Here is a 27304-nt window from a genome sequence, read left to right as displayed (position 1 = left end):
AACTAAATGGAAGTAATTCCATTATTAACATGTTCTCTTGTAAAAAGACCTGTAACATATAATTATTTTAAAAGCCCAGAAGTTAATATTTGGAAGAATAATGTCCATCATTTCTGCTCAATGTGTTTTCTGTGAAATTCTGTCATTTTCAGATGGCAGTACCTCAGACATGTCAGCTTCTATGATCCAGGCCATCCCGTTCCAAGCCAGAAATTACTACAAGAGTGTGTCTGAGAACAAGGAAATAGCCAAGCTAATCTCTGTACTTAGCACCTCTATCACCTCCAGTAAAAAGGTACATGGCACTTAATTAAGCTATTTTTTATATGAAACTAATCCAAACTTAGCTGTCTTTTATTAAATCATGCCATACACTTTTTATATTTCTTTATCCCACATTTACAACAGATATTTTCATCTATATTTCTGTATATTTAATGAATATAAATGTCTTTTATTTTTCTATAAGTGCACTTCATTTCATATTCTCCTGTTGATATTAATGTGCAGGAAGTGGTGACCGCTCTACATCACTTTAGCCGTTACCATCACATCTGGAGGAAAGACCGTGAAGAGACCATGAGGAAGTACGTTGAAATGTATGGTTTCTATATAAATCTGCTTATCTGACATCGCACTAGTGCTATTTTTGTTTGTGTTTTGAACAGATTTATCGAGGGGAGTCCCTTGTTATCGGAGTTTGAGAGCCAGATTCTTTTCTATCGAGATCTAGAGCTGGAAGTAAACTCTGAACCAGAGTATATTGCTGTAGGAGCCTTGGCGCTATTCACAGGTCTTATTAAGTTACAAATTTAAAACCGGCATGAATGAGATTTTTGAGATTTTCAGCAAGTTAAATGATGCTCTCTGCATGCTCATATTACTTCCTGCCAGCACCCTTAAAGATGTCCCTCTCTGCTGAAATCAAGAATTGGATGGTGGACTACGGACTTTACTGTAACAGGAAATGTCGCTCAGAGATGGAGCACATTTTTGCTTTTGTAGATGAAGCAGGAAAGAAACTGAATCGACAGATCAAAGACCTGGATGATATTCGTATTGCCATGGCCGCACTGAAGGAGATCAGAGAGCACCAGATATCTATTGATTTTCAAGTTGGGCCCATAGAGGTAAACCACAGCATCACATATTTATCGAAGCTCTTTTTATACACACAAATACACACAGTGGGAAAGAGACATTTTTAGCTGTTTGACTTTATGAGTCTGTACAAGAAGCTCAGAAAGAAATAATTACACATTTGCACATTCTAGTTTTTGTCAGGTGGAAGACTTAGTATCTTATTTTTCCTCACAGGAGTCCTATGCCATGCTCCATAAGTATGAACTGTCAGTGGCTAAAGAGGAGGCTGAAAAAGTGGATACTCTGCGCTACACTTGGGAAAAGCTCTTGTCCCGGAGCACAGAGGTGCAGAACGAGCTGGTCGCCTTGCAGCCAAACTTCAGAGAAGAACTGGTCAGCAATGTGGAGACCTTTCTGGAAGACTGCCAACACTTTTATCAAGATTATGAAAAGGTAAAGTATCTATGGCTGTTTGCTCTGTTTCAATTAAACTTTTTATTTTAATTCAACAAATAAATGCTCAGTTAATTACAGTTAAGGTTAGTTTTAATAATAGCTACTAAAATGACACTTTTCCCTCTCTGTTTAAGGATGGTCCCATGGTTGTGGGACTTGCACCCCAAGATGCCAGTGACCGGCTGATCATGTTCCAGGTTGGTTAGTGATTAATTATTTTGTCTCTCTGTCAGTTAGTAAATATTTAGATCCTGCATTGACCTGATGCCTCAGAAAAGTAGTTACTTGAAACTGATGTTAAAAGAGCTATTATATTTTTATTATTATTATTACTATTATTATACTGTTACAGTTTCTATTTCATGGTTAGCAAAAGACAGATTTTTTATTCTGTATAAATTATACTCAGATAATTGCAAATGTTTTACCTCAAATGTGTAATGTTTTAAAGTCCATCAGAGCGTAAGCTGTACCTAATCGTAGCTCTTCTCCTCTTCAGAATCGATTTGACAACCTGTTCAGGAAGTACATCACTTACACGGGAGGCGAAGAGCTCTTTGGACTTCCTGTTACCCAGCATCCTCAGCTATTGGAGATTAGGAAGCAACTGGCTCTGCTGCAGAAGTTGTACGGCCTTTACAACAATGTCATCGATACAGGTAATGGCTACTATGATATCCTCTGGGCTGACATCTGCATCGAGAAGATTAATAATGAGCTGCTCGACTTTCAGACGAGGTTTGGCAATTTATTTGTTTGTTTTTTATTCAAGCAACTGTTGAACTCTTTTAACTGTAGATGTAGTAACATGAGCTTAAAATATGTTAATGAAGAAGGAGACGTTTTCAGGAAAGAAGCTGAACTGGAAACAAACAAAACTGACTATGTGAGAAAATAACCTTCTCATACTGTGTAATCAAGCCCTCTCATTACTGCAGGAATTGGTGACATCACAAAGAGAAAAAAAAAAAAGCAGAATTAAATTAAATGATTTTCATTAGTCCATCCATAAACATCACTCTTATTTTCAGGCATTAAAGAAACTGCTTCCTCTCACTTGCTACAATATGGAAACTTGTTTCGAGATGTTATAATTTCGAAATACTAACCCAAAAGTTTTACATAACAACAAAAAAAGTTGTTTTTTTTTCCAGTGGCAGAAACAAAGCTTCCTGTTCTTCATCAACACTGCATTAATATTTCAGTCTCACAATGCAAAGCTAATCTTTGCCCTTTATGTGGTCACATTTGTCCAGCATGTGTCAAATAGACACTGAAGGGGAAAGAGGCTAATAGGCTACAGGCTAGTTTATTTTACCTAAAGAAATTAAGAACAAGTTTTAATATAGCTGGAAGGGATTACTTGACAATGAAAATCTAGATAAACATTAGAAGCAGTCAGAAGGAAAATATAGAGCTATAGTCAGAGCTGAAGAAGAGAGGATATTTGTTTCCTCTGGCAGAAATGTCAGCTATCTGTTGTGGAGGTGTTGATTTGGTTGAGTGAAGCTATGAACAGACACTGATGCATGAACTTTTGCTCTGTGCTAGTAAGGAAGGATACTCAACAAGTTGTCCAATCCAATGACTCTTGTAGCGTTAATACCAAACTTGAAGTGTGTTGTAATACTTTTCCTTTAACAAACAAAATGTCAACTATACATCTAATCTAGTTCATGTCAACTTTACTTGACTTCAGCAAAGCTAAAGTGTAGTTTAGAAAGAAGACAATAAATATGAGTTTGACTGTCACGTCCTGTGAACTACCAGGTGTCGAAAACTGCCTCGTGCTCTGAAAGAGTGGCAGGCCTTTCAGGATCTGAAGAAAACGATTGATGAATTCAGTGAGTGCTGCCCCCTGCTGGAACTCATGACTAACAAAGCAATGATGGCCCGGCACTGGAAGAGGATAACGGAGGTTAGTGAAACATGGCCACTGGTGTAGCACTGCAACTGAATGTTATTGACTGAAATCAAGTCATCACCAGAACCTAATGATAATGATAATAGCTGTAATTTGTCCTGTTTTGTATCCAGGTGACTGGCCATACCTTTGAGGTGGAAACTGATACATTCAAGCTGCGTAACATAATGGAGGCTCCTCTACTCAAGTATAAAGAAGAGATTGATGTACAAACGAATCATTAGCTGCTAATTCAATGTGTTTTCTTTTTTATTTGATATAATAAATTCCAAATAAAATACAAGTTTGGAAAATTGTTTGGAGGAAATGAAAACATTTAAAAAGTTTAAAGAGTAATATATTGAATTAACTGATAGGTGGTCCTGTTCAGTGCAAACACCAATCCTGTTTTTTCAGTGCATATGCATCTGTTTGCCATCAGCATTTTTATTGCTAACATTTAAAAACATTTGGGGGGCGGGATTCTTGTGCAGGATATCTGCATCAGTGCTGTGAAAGAGCGTGATATTGAACAAAAGCTGAAGCAAGTGATCGCTGAGTGGGACAACAAGACTTTTACATTTGCCAGTTTTAAGACCCGTGGGGAGTTGCTGCTGAGAGGAGACAGCACATCAGAGATCATTGCCAGCATGGAGGATAGCCTAATGATCTTGGGATCCCTTATGAGCAACCGGTACGGCAGTGTTGAGTGTCATTATCATTAGTGTCGGTAGTGATGATCTTCTTCCACAGCTGTGGGAAATCTAGACATTAGACGAGCCACACACAGGTGTGCGTCCCTAAGTAAGGCGAACGTGAAGATTTACCTTCTTTTTCAGGTACAACACCCCATTTAAAGCCCAGATTCAGAAGTGGGTTCAGAATCTCTCCAACACCACTGATATTATCGAGCACTGGATGACTGTCCAGAACCTGTGGATCTATCTGGAGGCTGTGTTTGTGGGTGGAGATATCGCCAAACAGTTGCCTAAGGTGAACAACATTTCAGGATGTGATTCATATTGGTTATCAGGCTTAAACATGGACTCCAAATGCAGTTTAAAAGGCAATTTCAGTTTAAAAGGCAAACAAGTGAACTGAACTGAAATTACTCATTTGCAGTTACACAATTTACATAAAAAAATTCTATCTTTACATCATTATCAGATTTCTGGACAATATTCTGGGTGTTTAGGTGCAGTAGTGCATTAATGTGCCAGGCGTTGAGTTTCTTTTATTTTCATTTTCAAAAATTATATTTCAGTCTCTTGAGCAAAATAAATCACTGGTCCAGGCAATGTTTTCAGGCCACAGTGTTTTGACATTTAAAAGAAGAAGAAATAATAGTGAAATGTTGCCTTTGTAAGATTGTTTTACGAGCTTAATTCTAAAATCAGCGCCAAACAGCGTCCAAGCATTTAAAAGAAATAACCAAATACAAAATAAAATAATAAAACAGTCAAACAGTGATCATGAGATAATTGACTAACTCAATCTTTTTAGGAAGCAAAGCGTTTCTCTAACATTGATAAGTCATGGGTGAAGATCATGATGCGAGCCCATGAAATGCCCAATGTGGTACAGTCATGCGTGGGGGATGAGACCATGGGACAGCTGCTTCCACATCTCCTCGAACAGCTGGAGATCTGTCAGAAGTCTCTAACAGGGTGAGTAGAAAAAACTTAAAACACCACCATGGCCCTTATTTTTAGGTTCTAATGAACTTAACCACCAAAAGAAAGGTAGAAGATTTTAAACGATAATCAGTAGTGAGGGTAAGTGAAGTGACTGATTTCCTTTTTTATGCTGTACAGTTAACTATCTGGTTTATTGTATTGTCTGTCAGATGATACTTTGTATTGATTTTTTTAAAATTATGTGGTCAAACAGTTATCTGGAGAAGAAGCGTCTGCTGTTTCCTCGTTTCTTCTTTGTCTCTGATCCTGCCCTGCTGGAGATCCTGGGCCAGGCCTCTGACTCCCACACCATCCAGGCCCACCTTCTCAATGTCTTTGACAATATCAAGTGTGTCCAGTTTCATGAAAAGGTGGATTATGTTCTTTTTTTGTTGTTTATCTTAAACACTTAACCTTCTGAAAAATATGTGATTGTAACATGAAAGTAATAAAATATAATAGCTGCTTTAATGTCAAATTGAATGAACTAATCAGAGTAATGTAGAATTTGAAAAATATACTTTTTATAAGAAAAATAACTTCATCATTGTAGTTATAATAATCGATCTAATCAGTGTTGCCTTTCACAGATATATGACCGCATTCTGGCCGTGTCATCACGCGAGGGAGAGACTGTGGAGCTGGATCGTCCCGTCACAGCTGAAGGGAACGTGGAGGTGTGGCTCAATGCTCTGCTGAAAGAATCCCAGAGGTCTTTGCACCTTGTGATCAGACAAGCTGCTCTGGCTATCCAGGACTCTGGCTTCCAGCTAATTGACTTCCTCAACTCCTTCCCATCTCAAGTAAGTCATTGTCCAAATCCAGGAACTAATCCGCAAACGTTTTAAAACATTGATTCGACCACAACTGGCTATCCTTGTGGAGCAAGGACGGCGCTGCTCAAAAACAGAAACCTGTGTAGCCTAAAGAGGCAATCTACTATGAACATTGTAATAAACTCCAAAATAAATTCTAAAGAAAGTTGGGATGCTCCAAAATGTAAGTTAAAATAGGATGCAATGATTCGCAAGTCTTATAAACCCATATAATAAATCTAGCAAATGTTTAAAACTGAGAAAACTATTTTGAGATAAAATATTGGCTCATTTTGAATTTAATGACTACAACGACAGCCAACAAGAGCAAAGAAAAAAAGACAACTCGGGGACTGTGAGGATGAGAAATTAGAAAGCAGGATGAAGCAGGATGAAGCAGTCTTACACAGCGATCATCACATCTGTAACTAACAGGCGATATGAATGACAGAAAGAAAAGGAAAGAGGATCAGACAGAGTGAGGGAGACAGCAGTCCAACAACAAGAAGTGTCTTAGTAACAGACACAGAGGGTAAAATATGAGAAGAGACAAGGAGGGAAAAAAAGATGAGGAGAGACAAGGAGGAGATGTGAGAGGACAGCACTAGGGAGGGAGTTACCATCTAACATCAGACAGCAGCTCTCCAAAAAAGTGGCATGCTGGCCTTATGGCTAGAGGCGCCAAGACAGCTCTGCTTTTCCATCATTTTCTCATGCTGTCTTTCTTCTTTGTTTTGCTTGCTATCATTGTCCTACCTCCTCGCTGCCACCACATCACGTTAAAAAAGGGAAAGGTGCAAGTGGTCCTAAATTGTGGCAAAAAAGATGTTGGGATGAAAAAAGTAAATCTGGTTACGGAGTGGTCAGAATTAATCTGTATCTGCTGAAGGAGAGAAAATATGTCAGTATCCCAGCTTTACCATGATTTTTACCCCGAGGTCAGTCATTGTAATGAAGATGGAGACCAGTGACCAGAGGGCTAGGTCCTGTTGTCAGTCATCCTGATTGCTGATGTGTCCTTGAGCAAATCGCTGAATCCCCATCAGCTTCAGGGGCAGGGTTCTAAAGCTTAATCCTTGAACCTTGTGGAGAATGAGATCACGTTCATTTGTGGTCATTTTGAGTATGGATATTATTAGCTTATGAATTTATGAAATGATTCATGATTTATGAAATTAGATTGTTATTATGTTTGTGTGTCTACAATTGGACAGGTGTTACATCACTTTAGCCCAAGCTCTTGGTATGAGTATGGGTGGAGCACCTGCTGGTCCAGCTGGAACAGGTATGAAAATTAGTCACACAGTATCTATCTATTTTTTGGAAATTACATTGAATCAAAAAGAAAATGCAACATTTTATAGGAATGAAAACCTAGAACTGGTATGCAAAACTTGTGATTTCGGAATGGGACAGACATGTTAAAAAGCTGTTCCAAGGTTTGCCAAGTGTTAAAGTAATTGAATTTAACCATTTTAAATATAGATAATTTACCCTTCTAGACTCTATACAACTCAGGTCATTTAAATGAAGAATCAAACAACACAGCTATCTCAGTCGGGAACGGCTTCATTACAGAGTTAGCTTTGATAGTTTCTATTATGAGATCATTTGTTGTCAGGTTTTCTATCAGCATACAAATGGTTGCATTTCAGTTTAGGCTGTGAAAATGTTGCCTTTTGTTATCAGGAAAGACCGAGACCATAAAAGACATGGGTCGCTGTTTGGGAAAGTACGTTGTGGTCTTCAACTGCTCTGACCAGATGGACTTCAGAGGCTTGGGGAGAATATTTAAAGGTGAGAATCACTAAGTAAAGTCATGCTATAAGTGTCATGATAGACTGTGTGGCAAGCAGGAAGTACGTACCAATTGCAGAACTCATGAGACAGAATCAACTTAAAGAGGCAGCGTTTATTGCTGGGAGGCTTTACATAAAGATTAAACTTCACAAAAAACAAACCAAAACCCCAAACTAGAAAACTCGAAACTAAACTGGACACTTGAGTCTAAAAACTAAGAAGCACAAACTAGGAAAACAAACCAGGACTGGGAACTAGAATTTCCTCAGGAATTCGGAGGGGAAAAAACAGACAGCATGGTGAGGGTACGACATGACACAGAGCAAGGAAAACACAGGACTGGAGCAATCAAGGAACGGGAGACAGGAGGGAAACACAGCTCGGGGAGAAATCAGAGCTAACGAGACAAGGTGAAGCAAAACCAGACACACTGGAAGCACAACAGGCACAGAGACACAGACTTGACACTGAACATAGGGACACGGGAACAAGAACTAGAAATCACAGAGCAACAAACTAGAGAGCTAGAAATACTGAGACAGAAACCAAAACACTAACAGTGATAACCATGATGAACTCAAAGATCAAAAACACAACAAAACTCAAAACACTGGGTCACCGACCCAGGACCGTGACAATAAATATATACCCAGAAAGAAGTTTAAGGGTTTGAGTTATCAGGTTATAGGCCTGTGGGGTTTTTTTTTTGCTAATAAATCATAACAATACAGATAAAAAAAAACAACAATCACACAATATGTAATGTCAGATATCTTATTTGTTTGCAGCGGACGGACCATAGCTCTGTGTTTATGTGATTTACCAGGTCTGGCTCAGTCTGGTTCGTGGGGCTGTTTTGACGAGTTCAACCGCATCGACCTCCCAGTTCTTTCTGTGGCAGCCCAGCAGATCGCGATAGTTCTCACCTGCAAGAAGGAACGTCGCAAAAATTTTGTCTTCACAGATGGAGACAATGTGGACATGAACCCAGAGTTTGGCATCTTCCTTACCATGGTTAGTGATGGAAGTAGAACAAGACTGCTAATATCTATTTGACTGGTCAGAGGAAATATCTAAAGGAGGCAGTTCTTAACATCAGTAAATGACACCTTAGTTAACAGAATGAATATTGAAGTGTATGAACTGTATCTGTTTCAGATGGTGCCTGGACATGCTGTGCATGCATGGACATCAATATTTACTCTTGGCTGTTAGATTTATCGCATAATGATTCCTTTTTTTTTAAAGCAAAATTTTTAATCTTGAAAACTGAAATGAATCACAAATAACACTAAAATGGAATTGAACTCTAACATGTAATATTTTATAAGTCAGTTTTTGAATTAAACTTTGGGCTCTGCCTGCTATTTCATGTGATTTATTTCTTAGAGTAATAGTTAAATCGCTTTATCTCCTTGCCTCATTTGCTGTCCTGAGGCAAGTCATTAAACATAACAGTGGAATAATTCCTCCCTGTGGCGAGAGGGGTCAGAGATCATTTTCCTCTTTTTTATTCTGTGTGTGTGTGTGTGTGTGTGTGTGTGTGTGTGTGTGTGTGTGTGTGTGTACATTAGTATAGACAAGCTTTGTGAAACAGGCTGTGTCTGTAGGCTGTGTCTGCTGAAGTTGAAGGATAGCGTTTGTGATGAAGATGAACTACATTCCAGTATAAACTTCATCCATTTAGTTTCATTGTTGTTGCATTCTAGTCTGTCATCTAAATCAGCGGTCTCCAACCTTTTTTGCGCCACGGACCGGTTTATGCCCAACAATATTTTCACGGACCGGCCTTTAAGGTGTCGCGGAAAAATACAACAAAATAAAACTAGTACCGCTACTGAAAAATAGAAGAGTTATTCATAACACACGTGAAAAGACCCAGGAAAACTGAGTTAACGATAAAAACGATAACAAAATAACGCAGAAAACCGATAAAAACCCTGAAAACCATACATTTCACACCTGAGCCTCAACTCTCGCGGCCCGGTACCAAACGACTCATGGACCGGTACCGGTCCGAGGCCCGGGGACCACTGATCTAAATTTCTAATGCAGTAGAATGGGCAATGTAGCATTTACTCCTAATTATCATTAAATGTTTTATTTCTGTTTTACTCCATTAATATCTTTTTTTTTTGTTATTCTCCATGTAATCAGAATCCAGGTTATGCAGGTCGTCAGGAGCTTCCTGAAAACCTGAAGATCAACTTCCGCTCCGTGGCCATGATGGTTCCAGACCGTCAAATCATTATTAGGGTAAAACTGGCCAGTTGTGGGTTTATCGACAACATGGAGCTTGCACGCAAATTCTTCACGCTTTACAAGCTGTGCGAGGAGCAACTGTCCAAGCAGGTATAAAAATTGAAGATCTTCCTTTTAACCTTGCAGTAACAAGTGGAAAGTGGTAGAACTTGCACTGAGTGTGGGAGCATAAACAAGCTGCAGCTAAAAATGCATAAAAAGTCTTACTGACACACAGGCTGCTGAAAATAGAGTGTGATGCTTGTAGGAATGGGGTCAGAAAAGGAGTTAGTTTGGAGGAGGTATCATTGTCACATGACTTAACAACAAGGTTGCACGGGTTTCCATTAATGTAAATGAAACTAAAATGATATTTATGAATGTTCAGGTTCACTATGATTTTGGCCTGCGCAACATTCTGTCAGTTCTGCGAACTCTGGGAGCAGCCAAGCGAGCCAACCCCAGTGATACAGAGTCTACCATTGTCATGAGGGTTCTAAGGGACATGAACCTTTCAAAACTGGTAAGTCTACAATGTACACAATAGGGCATCAAAAAGATAACCATGCTGATATTTCATGTTTTCACTGGGTTTTGCAAATTTGTGTGCACATGCGTTTAGATCGATGAGGATGAGCCACTTTTTCTGAGCTTGATTGAAGACCTCTTCCCGGGCATCCAACTTGACAAAGCGGGCTACCCTGAACTAGAAGCTGCCATTGACAAACAGGTAGGAGAGTTTGGAGAATGGATTTATCTGTTATTGACGAGGAGAGTGAAAATCCACAGTAACACCAAGTTTGCAAGATGGGGGGAACAGGAAGGGGAAACAATGGAAAGAGGCAGAAAGAGAAATGCGAAGGCTGAGTAAGACGGTCCAAAAGCCTAATGGAGAGTGAGGCCGCCGTATTTGTCATGTCAGACCTCAGGACAGGACATCGAGAAGGATACAAATAGTGGCATTTATTATTTGTAAAGGACCTAACCCGAGGACTTGTGAAAAACAGTGCAGGAAGGGAGAGATGCAATTAAAAGTTGGAACTTTTAGATTTTATGCTGTTTTGTTGCTGATCAGTTAAGCAAGTGCATTTGATAGTATTAGTTTAGTTTTTCATATATTGCTTCTGCATTTTGGCTTCATTTTTTTAATTTAAAAAAAAAAGATGTTTTGATGTGTGAAACCTTAAAATTGACTGAAGGTGTGCTTTCTTTTTACCACGACTGTATACTAAGTTATTATACTTGTAAATACAGTAAAAGCATTATTGTTACAAAAATAGCTGGAATTGTAACTACTTTGTTTCTTCAGGTGGAGGATGCAGGCCTAATCAACCATCCTCCTTGGAAGCTAAAGGTCATCCAGCTGTACGAGACTCAAAGAGTCCGACATGGCATGATGGCCCTGGGGCCCAGTGGGGCTGGAAAGACAACTTGTATACACACGCTTATGAAAGCTATGACAGGTAGGATTTAGTGTATTTTGTCGCATGTGAGCTTAAAGAAAAAGACACCAACTTGTGGTAAGCTTGTTTTGAATCTATTGTACTGTAGACACGAATATGTGAACAGAATAACCGAAGAAATATACTCATACTGGGACAAGATATCTATTTAATTTATGGGGTATCTTATTAAATCTACATATTTTTAGGGTAATATTGTTACTTTTGTGACCTTGTCATGTGTTTAATATAATTATTGCTCCATTAAAGTATTATATTATCCATTATATTAACTTTAGGAAAACAGAACATGTTTCTGCTAATATCTAATTTTCTTCCAGAATGTGGTCATTCTCACAGAGAGATGCGCATGAACCCCAAAGCCATTACTGCACCTCAGATGTTTGGCAGACTAGATGTGGCCACAAATGACTGGACTGATGGCATCTTCTCTACACTGTGGAGGAAAACACTGAGAGCAAAGAAAGGTCCAAAAAGTTTCTTATTGTGCACATATGTCACACTTGGGTATTAATAAAGCAAAAAATCATTGGTAAACATTGTTTTCCATGAGAACTTTGACAAACCAGTTCAAGTAGGTTATTGCAATTAAGTATTAATACGTTGGGACAACGTTGGAAGGTTCAAAGGAAACAAAGCTCTGTTTAATCTTCCTATTTAGTTCTAAGCTTACACGGATAATTAAAAATGTCTGCGGGCAATTGCGTATGCATTCCATGTTTGCTTTTATGCGTCTAAGTACACATCTCATCTATTAATTACTTGTTCTGATGGTGTTTTGCATATCTATGAGTGGGGTGTTCTCTGCGTATTTGCATTATTTTCCTGCTGCTACTTCCTGTTCATTTGCAGAGCTTGCTACTTTGGACAGAGTGAATTCCAGTGTAGAAAAGTAGATGTGGCAATGTGACAGGGCAGCAGCTCCTGGGTCAAGTAGATATTCCTCAAAGAAAAGAAGTACTTTGTGAAAACAGCTGTGTGCTGTCCACGCTCATTGTGTTTTAACTGATGCAGAAACAGCCTTGTGTGTATCATCTGGTAACTTCTGTGTAAAACACGTGCTCATGTAGTAGTCATATTCAAAGGAACTGATTTCTCAGCATTTAGAGTGTAAACCACATTCAAACAGCAGCTTTATCGTGCGATATTGCCTGAACGTCAGACAACGTCAGCCTTTTGCTTGTTTCAGACGCAATTTGTCTTTTGTGTTTCTGTTTTTGGATGTTTTCCAACTGGGAGGAGAGCGAGGAGAAACGGATTTCTTTGTTCATATTTAAAATTCCACAAAATAAATGACTCAGTTGTTGTTTTTCTTGCAAACTGATAGCTCATGATTGCTGGTTAGCCAAGAAAACATTTTGAACTCTTTTGTCTGCACTAAATTCATATTCAGAAATGTAGTTCATTTTTGCTTGAGGGTGACAGCACAAGGTCTTCATACCACCTCATTTTCGTAATCATGTAAACAAACACTTTGTTTCCCTCACAGGAGAGCACATCTGGATAGTGCTGGATGGGCCAGTTGACGCCATCTGGATTGAAAACCTAAATTCAGTTTTGGATGACAACAGAACTCTTACACTCGCAAATGGAGACCGAATACCAATGGCTCCCAACTGCAAGGTGGTATTTGAGCCGCATAACATCGACAATGCCTCTCCAGCCACCGTCTCACGCAATGGCATGGTGTTCATGAGCTCCTCTGTGCTCACCTGGATCCCCATACTAGAGGTGAAAAACCGGTTGTAATTATTTTTGTTTCATTTCGTAAAAGTTTGAAATCAAGGTATATTAAGGCAATATTTACTTGTGAATCATATAATTTAAAACCTGTGCACTGCATGTAGTTTTGACTAAATAGAGTCATGCTGTTGCTGCTTCTAGGGCTGGTTGAAGAAACGGTCCCCACATGAGGCAGAGATACTGAGAAAGCTCTTCTCTTCGTCTTTCTCCGAGCTCTACCGCTTCTGCGTGCAGTCACTAGAGTTCAAAATGGACATGCTAGAGGCCTTTGTAATCATGCAATGCATAAACATGCTACAGGGACTCATACCACCTAAGGTGAGGTATTCCCATCCACTGGACATGCACACGAACAGCAGCTAATGAATATTTCATTGATAAGTGACTCTTGAAGTAGAAGTGGAAATTTATAGTGAGACCAACTTGTATTTATGTTTTCAAAACCTTTTTAAGCACATTTATACCCATTATACAGACTGGGACTCATAGTTTTGTCCATATATTTTGTATGTTCAGTTTCATAGACTTGGCCTAACTTATGAAGTGCTCATCTCCTTTTTGGGTTCTTTTAATGATCCCTGAATTTCCTCATCTTAAAATGGATATCAATTTACAGGAGCAGTGTGGCGATTTATCCAGAGAGTTCTTGGAGCGGCTTTATGTCTTTGCACTAATGTGGAGCGCTGGGGCCGTACTTGAACTGGATGATCGGAGGAAGATGGAAATCTGGCTTAGAGGAAACAAGAGTATTCATCTAAACTTGCCAGACATTCCTCCTGACAGTGAGGACACCATGTTTGACTACTATGTCACAGCAGATGGTAAGCATGGCTTCATTAACTTTCAGTCAGATGGCGTTGTTTAGTTACTGGGTAGGCAGAGACATTATGTCTCATGTTGTACTTATGGAAAGTACATATGTGTATATAAAATTATTTTTAGTGATAAACTAAATTAATATCCTTGGATTAATATTATTTTGAATTTTTTTTTTTTTTCATATTTTGTGTTGATCTCTACAACAAGCTTTATCTTATTAAAATTAAATTAAATATTTTTCCAGGTCATTGGGTCCATTGGAACACCAGAGTGGAGGAATACATTTATCCATCTGAATTCACACCAGAGTACAGCTCAATTTTGGTCCCCAATGTGGACAACGTTAGAACAGACTTCCTAACCCAGACTATTGCAAAGCAAGGCAAGGTATGGTTACCAGTTAGAGTAATTTCCATCATCAGCAAACACTAGTGACCCGCTTCCAGTGACAGCCTACACGCGCATGCTTTAACGCGTAGTGTTAAACTGCCTTCTCCATGTTTGATAGACAATGTGATGATGTTCCACATACTTTTCTTTTCCCATCATTCTGGCACAAGCAATCTTAGTTTTAGTTTTTGGATAATTGTGCAAGGCTCTTTTTAGCTGTTTTCTGTTTTCAAAGTCTAATCTGACCTTCCTGTTCTTGAGTGTTTTGTGTCTTTTCTAAATCCTCTATAGTATTTATTTATTGTCATTGTCAAGAACAATGAAATTGCGTTTGGGGCTTCCATACAACCCAAAAAAAAGAAGAAAGAAGAAAATAATAAATACCCCTTAAAACCCAAGTGTACATATTTAACCCAGTGTGACTCCAATGCAATAAGACAATCCTTAGCAATAATGTTCGTAGAAATTCCAACACGTTCTCACTCCCAACTCGTCAAACGTGTGACGCATGGTCAGGCTCCCTCTGCTGCACTTATGGACGCGCAGGGTACCCCCCTCGCGTCGGGAATTGACGTGAAGGGTCCTCCGATTGAAGAGATTGCCGCGGAAGAGCCTGTTGTCCGTATATTTATATATTTCCGAAATCACTTTGTAGTGACGTATACTGAACACAATAAATTATATAATGTAAACAACTACCTGAAAAACAGGTAGAACAATACTTTTGTATCGTTTATTGCATTTACGGAGGGAGTGATGTATGCTGGGTAATGGCACAGCTAGCTACTGGGTGACTTTATTCACCCGCTTCGGCTGTTATCAGTCCATACAATGGGCGTTATTAGCACAGATCAGTCCCATAGATATGGGCCATCTCCTGCTAGATTGTTCAGAAGGTTGTTCTCATCCATCCAGATGGAGGATCACTAACAGGAGCGTGGGAAGACTCCAGAATCCACTCTGGCTGGAATCCGGTGGATACAGCACTGTGTACAGGTAAGACCATTTAAACGGACAGCATTTATAGAATGACTATTAAAAGTCAGCGAGTGTCAGTAATTTTAATGTGGTTATGTTAGTAATACACCGAGTGCTAATATAACAGCTTTAAGATGCATTTGTAGACATTATTACGTGTTTTACCGTCTTTATGGTGCTAGCTTAAAGTTACGGTGTAAACGTTAGCTTATATTGGAGTAAAGCTGTTACTGGTTAAACGATGTTAGCACAGAAATATTAGCTTCTGTCATGACAGATGTCATTACTAGTTAATAAAGTTTCCAGTAAAGTGTTTAATCGCAGCCACAGACTGACAGCAAATATCTCGATTAGCTTCAGTGCATCTGTAATAAATATGTGCAAGTTTCAGTGCTTCGTTTAAACTGTATGATACTTATACTGACCCAGGGTCAGTGTAAAATACAATCCTAGCTGTGTGAACAAAGCCTGGCTCCTTTAATCCTGCATGACAAACCTCAGGATGCAGGCTATTATTACTCTTTCCTGCTGGCACACCTGTCACACCTGAGAGTCAGCTAGAAACTTACAGTGACGTGGACATCATGCAAAGACTGCCAGACTCTGTAATACTGCAAATGATCAGTGACTCAAGTTAACACTAAACTTTAAACGGCACCTCTGTGTCTCTGTGTGCTGAACATTTAGGATTGAGTCAGGCTGCATCAGCTGAAGCTGTTATTTGTATATATCAGTATTTTTTTATTCAGGTGTGGGGAAAATACGTAAGACTGCAGTGAAGCGATGCACCAGATGAATCCCTGGCCAAAGGTATCGTACTTGAATCAGACTACTGATCCAGCCACATCAGCCTTTTGTGAGGTCTGTTTAAAGTTGACTAAAAGTCAACTGCAGGTTCCTGAGAGGTGGACTGTGAGCACAGAAACATATGTTCATACATACAGCTGCAGCAAACTTACATTAATTTTAAATAGATTTGTTACTCTGATGTCTGTCTCTGTGTTAGTCCTCTGACAGACTGGTGACCTGTCCAGGTGTGCTCTACCTATGACTACTGGGACAGGCTCTAGCCTCTGTAATAGAAATTTTCTGTTATTCTCATTTAAAGTATTTAAGTGCTTATGCATATGCTTAGTTGTGACACTGTTACTGTTCAGGGAAAGTTTCTAAAACTAGATGAACTTACTTCAGCGTCAGCAGTTTGAGAAAACAACTCCCTTTACAGGTGCTGATAAGGCCACAAAACAGCACAACCATTGATCCGTTAGGTTTCATAGTGAGGCGCGTGAAGTGTGGTGTGATCAGTTTAACATCCTCTTCCTTGGAATGCATAAAGGAGGAGGAGCAAGACCTCTGTGGCAGCGCTGACATGACTGAACTGTGATGTTTGATGTGTGTTGGCGCAGTAATAAATAGCTTGATCACAGCTCTTTCTGTGTTGCAGACTTTATTTAAAAAATTCCACGACACCCCCCCCCCCCCCCCCCCCCCCCCCCCACTGTGAACCTGAATTGAATATTCAGAAGACATTTGTTTAAGTAGTTCTACAAATCTGAGCTGTTGGTGTGTCCTTGGATTGTGTGGTAATAATATTAGAGCCTGCAATCTTTCTTACTGAATCTCTACTATGAGTCATGTTACCTGAGATTAATTCTATGTTTACCTGTCAGCCTGGACGAATGTGCTGTGTGAAGGAAATTAAATTAAATCAGATCTGAACTGCGTACATTTGAGGAACCTGTTCATATTTAATTGAAATATGAACCAGTGATTTTTTTTGATTGCTGATTCCAAGAGAGTCTTTGTGGAAATCCTGTTTGGCTTTTTGTTATTTTAATTCTCTTCTCTGTTTTCCAGAACAGTTCTCCACAGTCGCTGTCCACATGGGTCAGTGGGACCAAGAAGCACTCTGCTAATGTGGAACTCTGACCAGCAACATCCAGCAGGACCCAGACAGCGTTTTCTATCTCCCAGCTGGAGTTTTTATTTGTCTGTGACTTGAGAGTCAGATTTTTGTTGAGCTTCACACTCGCAGAGGTAAGTCAGTTTGCAGAGATCCCTCCCACCCTGGCTTTTATGTGCTGGATTTCTTATCTGAAACAGTAATATTTCAGTGACTGCTGCTTATACCACAGGTTAATACACTCTACTGATCCCTGATGGGAGAATCATCAATTTTGGCAACAAAGAAGCCTGGTGGATGTTTGTTTGCAGTCTGATGATGGGACATCATGCTCTGCATCGTCAAAGTTTGCCTCCTCATTATTATTCATACCCAGTAATGTGAAGTATGCTCATATCTACTATAACTGAACCAACCTGGTGCTCTTCATTTATGGAGGCTGTTGAGTCTGAATGTTGGATGTTGTGTATCTCGTGTTCTCTGGGCTTTGTTGTCCTCAGTCTTTTCGCAGGATCAGAAAACAAAACCAGGAGGCGCGTAAATGTTTCTTCTCCATGATGTTTCTTCAAATGTTTCTTCTGGATGATGATAAGACTGACACGGGATGCCACCTTTGGTCTTGTGATGAAGCAAAGCTCAGGAAGAAGTGGGATTAAATGGTACCCACATGTTGAGAAGGATGTACAGGGGCACCTGCAGCCAAATCCAAGCTTCAGGTTAGTTGTAGTTGCAGAACACTACAGGACTGAGACAGCTGAGGCATCAAATGTTTGATTAAACAGATGAAAAAGAGAAGTTTCTTCCCTATAATTATCACTTCTTAAAATCTGTAGCAACTTCAAGTCTGTCAGCATGCTGAGCATGCTCAGAATGTGACAATATATTTTTGTTCAACATTTAATTTCTTTCAGTTGCAATTGTTAAATGAAAAAAACATATATTCTTATAATTTAGCAAACTAATTTATCAAAAAAATATACATATATCTGTATTAGTTTTAATAAATTAATTTGACACCTGTATTGAAAATACCATATTGTATTCATACAGAATCAGTTTGGTATCATTGTTTGTCTGATTGTTGAAACTAAGAGCTGCTTTGATCTGTTTGGATCTAAAGTATCCAAAGTTGAGCTCTGATGTTTCTTCACCCCTGTGTGTGTGATATGTGATTCCTACATGCTGGCAGAGCAGAGCAGCAGTTTGTGCTCACAGATGGTGACGGTGTGGAGAGACGGTGGTGTTTCCTCAGAAGAACCAGCAGAGTCACAACAGACACCAGTCCATCACCACCTTGACTTGCTGACTGATGCTCGTCTGCACTGCACAGAGGAAATCAGCTGACCGAGGTTTGTCCAGTGACGTGTTATGAATGTATATTTGTTTTATGCTTACAGATATGTTTTTCTTGACAGAGGCTCTGCAGAGGTTAGACAAAGCAGAGAAAACATGTGCTTTACATTTTACTGTGATTTATTGAGATATTTGTTGCCTGAAGTTCAGCAGGAATGGAGAAATAGAATCAAAGGGAGATGTTTTTCCTGTTTTTGTAATGATGTAAGTAAATCTTCAATATTATTTATTTGCTTGGTTATATTAGGAGTGTTTCTGAGTGAGGGGGAGAGGAGTCATCATCCAGGTAAAGTGACGTGGATCAGTGGATACACTTGTCTCCCCTTTAAAGGAGACGATCCAAGTCATCCTTAAATGTTAGTGCTTTCAAATACACAAACATTTTTAAAGGACAAAAATGAACATCCAACTTTGACTGTAACACAAAATAAATCTTTGCATGTGTGTTTTCAAACTCTCAGATGGGCAGCATATCAGTCTTGGACTGTCTAACCTGCCGGAGCAGCACTGAATGACCACCACACATGAGCATGTTCCTGCAACATTCAGCATCTGATCCTTCATCTGTGTGCTTCTGCTTTTGGTAAGTAGAGTTACCCAACTCCAGTAACTCTAAACACATGCCATCCATTTCTAACGACCTGGTTACTTCCTGTCAGTTACTTTAGAAACCATGTGGTCACCTGACCTAACACTGTTTCTTCTTCTTCCCCTTAATGTTCAAGTGTCACATGTCAAACAGCTGGAGAGGAAACTACACCAGTGTACTGGGATGTTTCAGCAACACGTGCCAGATGCTGTTCCTTCATGGTGACATCACCAGAGACAGCCACGCCCACCTCAGGACCTCGCCATTGATCATGATGATTATAATGATGACAGCGAGCGGAACTAAGACTGTAAAAATCCACGACCAGAATGTTTCTTTCTAATTATTAATGAATACTGAGAGCCTCTTTCTGTGTTTTGTCTGTTTTGTTTTTTACCTCATTTGTTACTAACAAAGTTCACAAACTCACACAGTTTACATTCTGTATGTTTCCATCTTTACCTGCCACACTCTTAACTGCATTTAAGAAAATAATCCTTAGAAATCGTCGTTTTTCTCTTTTGTAATTGATGATAATTCAGTGAATATACTGCGCTGCTTCCTTTTATTGTGTCACACATTGCTTTGTTTTTCAGTGTCCAGTTATTTTTTACTGCTGTTTGAATTCTCTGTATGTTTGACCCTGTAGACTGTTTGATGGACTGCTTGTCTTCCTGTTTGTAACCGCCGCCTGTTTTTGACTAAAGATTTGGATTTCTGACTTCAACACAGCCTCTGCGTGTCCTCCCTTTGTGTCCTCTTCCTCTGTGAACGTGTTGCATGTGTCACAGATTCATTTTATTAACAGCTTTCCCACAGTGAGTTGCATCAGCATTCATTCACAGCACATTTCAGAAGGATTCAGATTAATACAGCAATCTTACAGTCAGAATGATCCTGACAGAATGCCACTGTAAATGATCTTTCATCAGGTAAATTTTAAAGTTCAGGGGCAGGAGTTATGAAGACTCATACTGGCATTAGGACTAATAATATGTACTTACAAAGTCAAAGTTTTTTAATTATGCTAGAATATTGGAAGACAATCAACTTTTAGTGTTTTCCGCATATTAATTATTCTGAAATAGAGACGGTGACCCTAACTGTACAGAAGCACTAAACAACTGACAATCTAACAGACATCATCGGCCTGAGCCGTCATGCACAGTGAGTCTGATCCTTTGCTGTGAGAGTCTGACAAGCATGTTTCTGGTCAGTTTGGAAGAAATAATATCACAATGTTGATCTTTTTTCCAATGTTCCTTCTCTTTTACAACATAAACTGTGATCAAAGGTACTTATGTTCACAGCATGTAATAATACTGACAGTCCAGGGCATTGTGGTCTGTTGAGTTAGGGTTAGGGTTAGCAATTCAGACATATGTAATCAATATTAAACGATCGGACGTGGGCCACTGTCCGCAGTGTTGGGAAATCCATACCAGGCTGGAACGAGTCAAGGTAGGTGAGCATCCACGAGAAGACACAGCAGATGCATCCTACTAATACTGACAGGACCAGGAGACTCCAGAAACCGAGCATCTTCTCTTCAGTGCCATCCTCGCCTGTCACCCTCTCTGCCCGCAGCTCTTTGAGTATGGGTTAGATAAGGGCGCAGAGAAACCCTTATTACTAATTCGTATTATAATTCAATTTTCATGAAATATTCAGTATCGGTCCTTTTATATTATAACCACGTATCCACCCAGGCTCATGGTGGGGCAGGGCTCTGTCCTGGGATGCTTGAGTACAAGGTAATGTACACCCTGACAGTCTAACTGTAAGCAACAGTCTAAATGTAAAGTGCATTCTAAAGTCCTCTTCAATAAATCATATGCAAAGAGTCATTCAGGACTGTAAAACGTGAACTACAGAACCCAGAGTCTTCATCATTAAATCTCTGGTTGCTTCATTTTTCTATCCTATATCAGATACTTTAAGGTTAGGTTAGGTAAACTTGCATTCTCATGGTGAGGCAAAGTGCTTTATGTGTGTGTGTGCGTGTCATGAACGGCTATAAAAGGCCTATAATTAAAGAACAAAGCGGGGTTTGAGTTCGAGTTGCGGCAGACTGTCACTACTTGTAAATGGAACGCAGCCTTCCTACGGCGGACAGCTAATAACAGGAATCGGACGCGGTCCAGCCAAGTCCACAGCAACCACCATAGCAACCGCCTAGCATGACCATAAAAACATTTTCTGTCTTCATAACTATCAAAAACGTGAAATGATTTGCAAATTGTTTAAGTGTTACAGCTGCAGAGAGCTATGGCGGCATCTTTGGAAGCTGTTTACATAGCTAATAATATACGATGTAACCATGGAGACAGTCAGTCACGTGAGCTAGCGGTGCATGTTTACTACAGTGAATAAGGTGATTGTGTGCACAGCGTCCACACGCGTAAAGACATTACTTCAATATTGTTTTATATTTGCCTTCTGTTGACCATCACCTCAGGTTCACCATTACAGTTTCAGCAGACAGATGCACACTGCTAAATATGAACACATTCAAAAACTCATGTCTCAGAAATAAGCACAGCTGTTCATGTTTGTCATTAGAGTTTTATTTGTAAGAAAATTATGAACTTCATATTGTGCATCAAATAAAAGAACATTTCACAACTCTGAGTCAACAGAAATGTCTCTAATGTAGACGTGTACAGTGTAGTGTAAGCATTAAAAGATCATAAAAGGAAACACTAACATTCATGTGAAACTAATTGTAATAAAAAATGAGCAGGTGGTTTATAGATGTAAAAGAAAGAATCTGACAACAACACTTTTTTGGTCTAAGTGATCAAAGTAGAAAACAGAACTGATGTTCAAGAACAAACCGTAGCTGCACTAATATTACACATCTCCATTGTTGTGGTGAACAGACATGTTGCTTTTAAAACCACATGCAGTGTGTGACCGTGACTGTTCACTGAGACCATGAACGCCACTTTGCTGAAGCCTTCGCCTTCTTCTTCTTCTTCTTCTTCTTCTTCTTCTTCTAAATTGGAAGCAGAAGGAGCACGAGCTGCTTTGATCTACTGAAAGGAAAAAGCAGAACATCTGAGCTGAAACCATTAAGACAGGAACAAATTCAATGCAGTGTCTCAGGTGGCTTAGCCTGTTACAACTGTTGATACAAGCTAAATACGGTTAACACACAGTGTCAGGGAGCTCCAGTGTGGGAACTAGTGGCTTTAGGTTTGTAGTCATTTAACTTTCATCCATTCATTCATTTAATTCAGGAGGAAGAAATGTCAGGTTGGTGCAGGCTGGTTACATGCATTTGGTCCCATGCTGTCTTTAACTAAATGACTTGGTTCACTTTATGGCTGGGCTGTATGTGGGGTTATATCATGTTATTTGGGCAGGACTACCTGTCCCCTGTTAGGCTTAGAAAGTTTCTCCATAAGTAGAGTTTCTAACTCTTCTAGCACATCTGTGGCTGACAGCTTTTTGGTGGCTCTTTTTACCCCACACTGGTTGTGAGTGTGTAAATAGCCCCACTAGTTATTTTGGGTTGCAGTTAACTTGGGAGGAAGGGGTAGGTCTGCCATGACTAGATGAATAACAATTATCTGGGATACATAAATTTCATAATGCATGCATATATCTCTATAAACCTGCCTGAGGGCTGCCATTTTTACATTCAGTTATTTCTCTGCTGGATCTAAATAATGAATGTGTTACAGTTAAACTGACACTGGTCAGTGTAAATGGCTCATTGGGACACAGAAACCTTTAAATTAAACCCTATCACCTGATATCGAGTGTCAAACAATATCAGAGCTGTAAAAGCTGTTTACAGTCAGAATTTATAAAACTATGATTGTAAATAAATTCAAACAAGTGAGCTTTTCTCTTTGTGCTGAACATCAACACTGTGATTTCTTAGACTGTAAGCTTTACTTTAGCACAACCACTTGTAGAAGCCGTCACTCCAAATGTCTTTGATAACAAGAAAAAAATACCTTTTCAGTACACGGCCTGAAGTTCTTCTCTGACATCTTCTGCCATCAGCTTTGTCTGCTGGTTTGAAGACAATAAACCACAAAAAGATGATTTAGTCACTTTGTCTGCGTCATGCAGCTCGAATGTGTCGTGTAACGATGTTGAATAGCCGTCGTTATCCCTCTGCTGTGTCAGTAGGATTGTACTGTACAGCATCTCATTGATATGTGAGGAATGCTAATGTAACACGATAACAGACTTACATCATTAAAACATAAAGGACAGGAGATATTTAGATATTTTTATATTTATATTACATTTTATAGCTGACGGATATTACTAAATAGATAGAATTTACTAAATAGCTGGATGAACATGAAAAATATGTCTATAATAACAAATGACCATGAGAGCCAGTAGAATTAATTCAGCTGGACACTCAAAAGACGTCCTTAAATGCTCTTTAAGTGGCAGAACAGATGAACAAACAGTTAATTGCTTACTTGAGATGAAATCTGCTCAGCTACTTTGAAAACAGCTTCTAACTGGTTCCTCCTTTAACAGGATGACTGCTCAGGGGTAAGGCCATCATGCAATCCAGCAACCTTTATGGTTCTGCTTTGATTCACCAGGAACTATTAGGGAAACCTTCCAGCGCCTCCTGTGAAAGACACAGGCATAAACACACAAACATTTATTAACATGTTCCACAGTGTTCCAGTTTGATTTTCTCATTCTGTGGACAACAACGTACATGGATGCAGGTTTATTGTTAACTTTTGTAAGGTTTATTTAGTGAACATATCCAGCTGCAGCTCCACTGTGATCCTGAGCTGGATAAGCACTTAAGAAAATGTGTCAATAAATGGACAAACATCAACTTACTATATTTATCCAAACAGACGGGACCAATAATGCTTCACTGAGTCAGAGACTTTAACGTCTCTTCTATGTAAGAATGTCTCGTGCTGATATACCTGCACACTTGACAACAAAGGTTTTTCAGACTGCATGTAGCTGTCCTCTATGTCAGCTAACACATTTACATTTATGTCACACTTATTTCTGCTTTCCCATTTTATAATTATTACTTACATTTTGATTAGATACCTTGAGTTTGTAAATGATCAGATTACATAATTGGAATACAATGTATCCAATTCAGGGTTGCGGGAGGATGAAGCCTATCCCAGCTGATACAGGACAAAGACAGGCTGCCAGTTTATCGCAGGGCTAACACAATATGTGTAACAGAAAATCCACTTAAATGTTTGATATTTCTTATAATAATCATAATTATGACTATTATTTAAAGGTTTCTTTATAAATACATTTTGATTTTTAATAACCTCTAAAATATAAACCTGAGCCGTTTCAGATTCTGACCTCTGACCTCACTGCAGCTCCCTCTTTGGAAGTATGTCTGCTTCTTGTCTACCCCCAGTGTTGACCGCCTGCCCTTGATATCACGTACTGTACCTGAGGAACAAAAAAGGACAAACACTTGCCTTCATTTAAGAAGTACATTCATACAGAGGTAATCTATGGAAACACACTAGTTCAACCTTTGGGAGGAATCAGTTCCTGTGAAACATTTCTGTAAATGAACATCATGTGGAGAATGAATGAAATGAGTTCTTCGGGTGACTCAGCAGTCCCACACTGACAAATGAAATCTAGTTAAACTATTAAGCATATTTGCTCTTCTGAAATCTGTGTTAAACAACAACAAACATAAATTAGTAACAAAAATACAGCTGAGTAGAGGCTTTACAAACCACCAGCAGCCATAATGCTAAGTTTTAATCTTCAAATGTTTCTGAGCCGTCTTCAACCTGCTTTTAACACATTAAAGTCCCACAGTCAATGCAGCCTGACTCAATCCTAGATGTTCAGCACACAGAGACACAGAGGTGCCGTTTAAAGTTTAGTGTTAACCTGAGTCACTGATCATTTGCAGTATTACAGAGTCTGGCAGTCTTTGCATGATGTCCACGTCACTGTAAGTTTCTAGCTGACTCTCAGGTGTGACAGGTGTGCCAGCAGGAAATAATAATAATAACCTGCATCCTGAGGTTTGTCATGCAGGATTAAAGGAGCCAGGCTTTGTTCACACAGCTAGGATTGTATTTTACACTGACCCTGGGTCAGTATAAGTATCATACAGTTTAAACGAAGCACTGAAACTTGCACATATTTATTACAGATGCACTGAAGCTAATCGAGATATTTGCTGTCAGTCTGTGGCTGCGATTAAACACTTTACTGGAAACTTTATTAACTAGTAACTTCATCTGTCATGACAGAAGCTAATATTTCTGTGCTAACATCGTTTAAACAGTAACAGCTTTACTCCAATATAAGCTAACGTTTACACCGTAACTTTAAGCTAGCACCATAAAGACGGTAAAACACGTAATAATGTCTACAAATGCATCTTAAAGCTGTTATATTAGCACTCGGTGTATTACTAACATAACCACATTAACATTACTGACACTCGCTGACTTTTAATAGTCATTCTATAAATGCTGTCCGTTTAAATGGTCTTACCTGTAAACACTGCTGTATCCACCGGATTCCAGCCAGAGTGGATTCTGGAGTCTTCCCACGCTCCTGTTAGTGATCCTCCATCTGGATGGATGAGAACAACCTTCTGAACAATCTAGCAGGAGATGGCCCATATCTATGGGACTGATCTGTGCTAATAACGCCCATTGTATGGACTGATAACAGCCGAAGCGGGTGAATAAAGTCACCCAGTAGCTAGCTGTGCCATTACCCAGCATACATCACTCCCTCCGTAAATGCAATAAACGATACAAAAGTATTGTTCTACCTGTTTTTCAGGTAGTTGTTTACATTATATAATTTATTGTGTTCAGTATACGTCACTACAAAGTGATTTCGGAAATATATAAATATACGGACAACAGGCTCTTCCGCGGCAATCTCTTCAATCGGAGGACCCTTCACGTCAATTCCCGACGCGAGGGGGGTACCCTGCGCGTCCATAAGTGCAGCAGAAGGAGCCTGACCATGCGTCACACGTTTGACGAGTTGGGAGTGAGAACGTGTTGGAAATTCAGACAAAGACCTGAGAAACATGACAAAATACAACAGTGCAACCCATTCAATATTATTGTACTGTGAGATATGATATCAGATATGATAGTTATCTGTTTAAGAAAGAGGGGGGGGGGCAGGAGGGGGAAGAGAATAAAGATATGATGCACCAATGCAGACCAGTTCATTGCTATTAAGAAGTTAGATATGGTTATTGTCCGTGAGAGGGGGGCAGAGAGTTCAGGAGCCTCACAGCCTGTGGATACAGGCTGTTGGCCAGTCTGGATGTTCTGGCCTGTATAGACCTGTACCTTCTCCCTGAGGGCAGCAGATGGAAAAGGTGGCGCGCAGGGTGATGTTGGTCCCGCAGGATACTGTGCACCCTCCTCAGACAGCGAGTGGGGAAGATATTACTGATCTCTGGCAGACTTGTTCCAATAATTCTGCCAGCTTCTTTCACCACCCGCTGGAGTGCTTGCTGATCGGCCTTGGTGCAGCTGGGGAACCACACTAGAAATCCATACGTCAGAACGCTGCTGATGGCACAGTTGTAGAAGTTCAACATCAGAGATCTGGGAATGTGTGCGCTCCGCAGTCTCCTCAGGTAGTAGAGGTGCTGTTGGGCCTTCCGTACAACTGAGGTGATATGGTTGCCCCAGGACAGGTCCTCGGTCACAGTTACCCCCAAGAATTTAAAACTGCTCACCCTCTCCACCGCCTCACTGCCAATGAAGAGAGGCAGATGGTTGTTATGACCCCTCTTCCGGAAATCTACAATGATCTCCTTGGTCTTTTTGGTGTTTAAGACCAAGTTATTGTCGTGGCACCATGACTCTAGTTGTTGCACCTCTGTCCTATAGTTTGTCTCATCATTGTTGGATATAAGTCCGAGCACTGTAGTGTCATCTGCAAACTTAACAATGAGATTGGACGCGCAGGAGGAAATACAGTCATGGGTGAAGAGAGTGTATAGCAGAGGGCTCAGAACACACCCCTGAGGGGCACCGGTGTTGACCACAAGGGTGGAAGAGGTGTTCTTACCCACTCTGACACTCTGTCTACGGTTAGTGAGGAAGTC

The 27304-nt window shown here is 39.7% G+C and overlaps 3 protein-coding genes and 1 long non-coding RNA gene across 7 annotated transcripts in view; 3 read left to right on the top strand and 1 right to left on the bottom strand.

Moving 5' to 3' along the window:
• The first annotated feature begins 1727 nt into the window (after positions 1 to 1727).
• Positions 1728 to 7006, top strand: LOC145432359 (dynein axonemal heavy chain 5-like). Its single transcript, XM_080309141.1, has 10 exons — positions 1728 to 1736; positions 2039 to 2277; positions 3310 to 3457; positions 3577 to 3669; positions 3937 to 4136; positions 4282 to 4435; positions 4946 to 5109; positions 5333 to 5489; positions 5709 to 5921; positions 6980 to 7006. The coding sequence occupies exons 1-10, from the start codon at positions 1728 to 1730 to the stop codon at positions 7004 to 7006; spliced, it is 1404 nt and encodes a 467-aa protein (XP_080165267.1).
• A 568-nt stretch (positions 7007 to 7574) lies between these two features.
• Positions 7575 to 15387, top strand: LOC145432294 (dynein axonemal heavy chain 5-like). Of its 2 annotated transcripts, XM_080309043.1 has the most exons (12): positions 7575 to 7730; positions 8560 to 8747; positions 9891 to 10085; positions 10363 to 10497; positions 10597 to 10704; positions 11284 to 11437; positions 11758 to 11904; positions 12927 to 13168; positions 13322 to 13498; positions 13797 to 14001; positions 14244 to 14386; positions 15305 to 15387. In XM_080309043.1, the coding sequence occupies exons 1-12, from the start codon at positions 7646 to 7648 to the stop codon at positions 15317 to 15319; spliced, it is 1794 nt and encodes a 597-aa protein (XP_080165169.1). In that variant the 5' UTR covers positions 7575 to 7645; the 3' UTR covers positions 15320 to 15387. The 2 variants fall into 2 exon arrangements, with proteins under 2 accessions (XP_080165169.1, XP_080165168.1); XM_080309042.1 differs by lacking the exon at positions 15305 to 15387 and having other exon boundaries at positions 14244 to 14828.
• A 1521-nt stretch (positions 15388 to 16908) lies between these two features.
• Positions 16909 to 19939, top strand: LOC113029680 (uncharacterized). Of its 3 annotated transcripts, XR_013912684.1 has the most exons (7): positions 16910 to 17404; positions 17503 to 17655; positions 17771 to 17986; positions 18460 to 18619; positions 18871 to 18979; positions 19085 to 19206; positions 19349 to 19939. It is a non-coding gene; the product is annotated as an uncharacterized LOC113029680 (long non-coding RNA). The 3 variants fall into 3 exon arrangements; XR_013912685.1 differs by having other exon boundaries at positions 16909 to 17404; positions 17503 to 17986; positions 18465 to 18619; XR_013912683.1 differs by having other exon boundaries at positions 17503 to 17986.
• A 1822-nt stretch (positions 19940 to 21761) lies between these two features.
• LOC113021508 (dynein axonemal heavy chain 5-like) overlaps positions 21762 to 27304 on the bottom strand; it is a 132202-nt gene continuing 126659 nt past the window's right edge. The window contains exons 63-67 of the mRNA XM_080309140.1: positions 25714 to 25794; positions 24547 to 24639; positions 23664 to 23821; positions 23181 to 23238; positions 21762 to 22250 (exon numbers count right to left, since the gene is read on the bottom strand). Of these exons, the coding sequence (XP_080165266.1) occupies positions 25780 to 25794 (15 nt within the window). The 3' untranslated portion in view covers positions 21762 to 22250; positions 23181 to 23238; positions 23664 to 23821; positions 24547 to 24639; positions 25714 to 25779. The remainder of the gene's footprint in view (positions 22251 to 23180; positions 23239 to 23663; positions 23822 to 24546; positions 24640 to 25713; positions 25795 to 27304) is intronic.

Source organism: Astatotilapia calliptera, chromosome 12 (assembly GCF_964374335.1).
Source record: "Astatotilapia calliptera chromosome 12, fAstCal68.1, whole genome shotgun sequence".
In the NCBI taxonomy this organism is placed as follows: domain Eukaryota; kingdom Metazoa; phylum Chordata; class Actinopteri; order Cichliformes; family Cichlidae; genus Astatotilapia; species Astatotilapia calliptera.
This window is presented reverse-complemented; position numbering and strand designations above follow the sequence as displayed.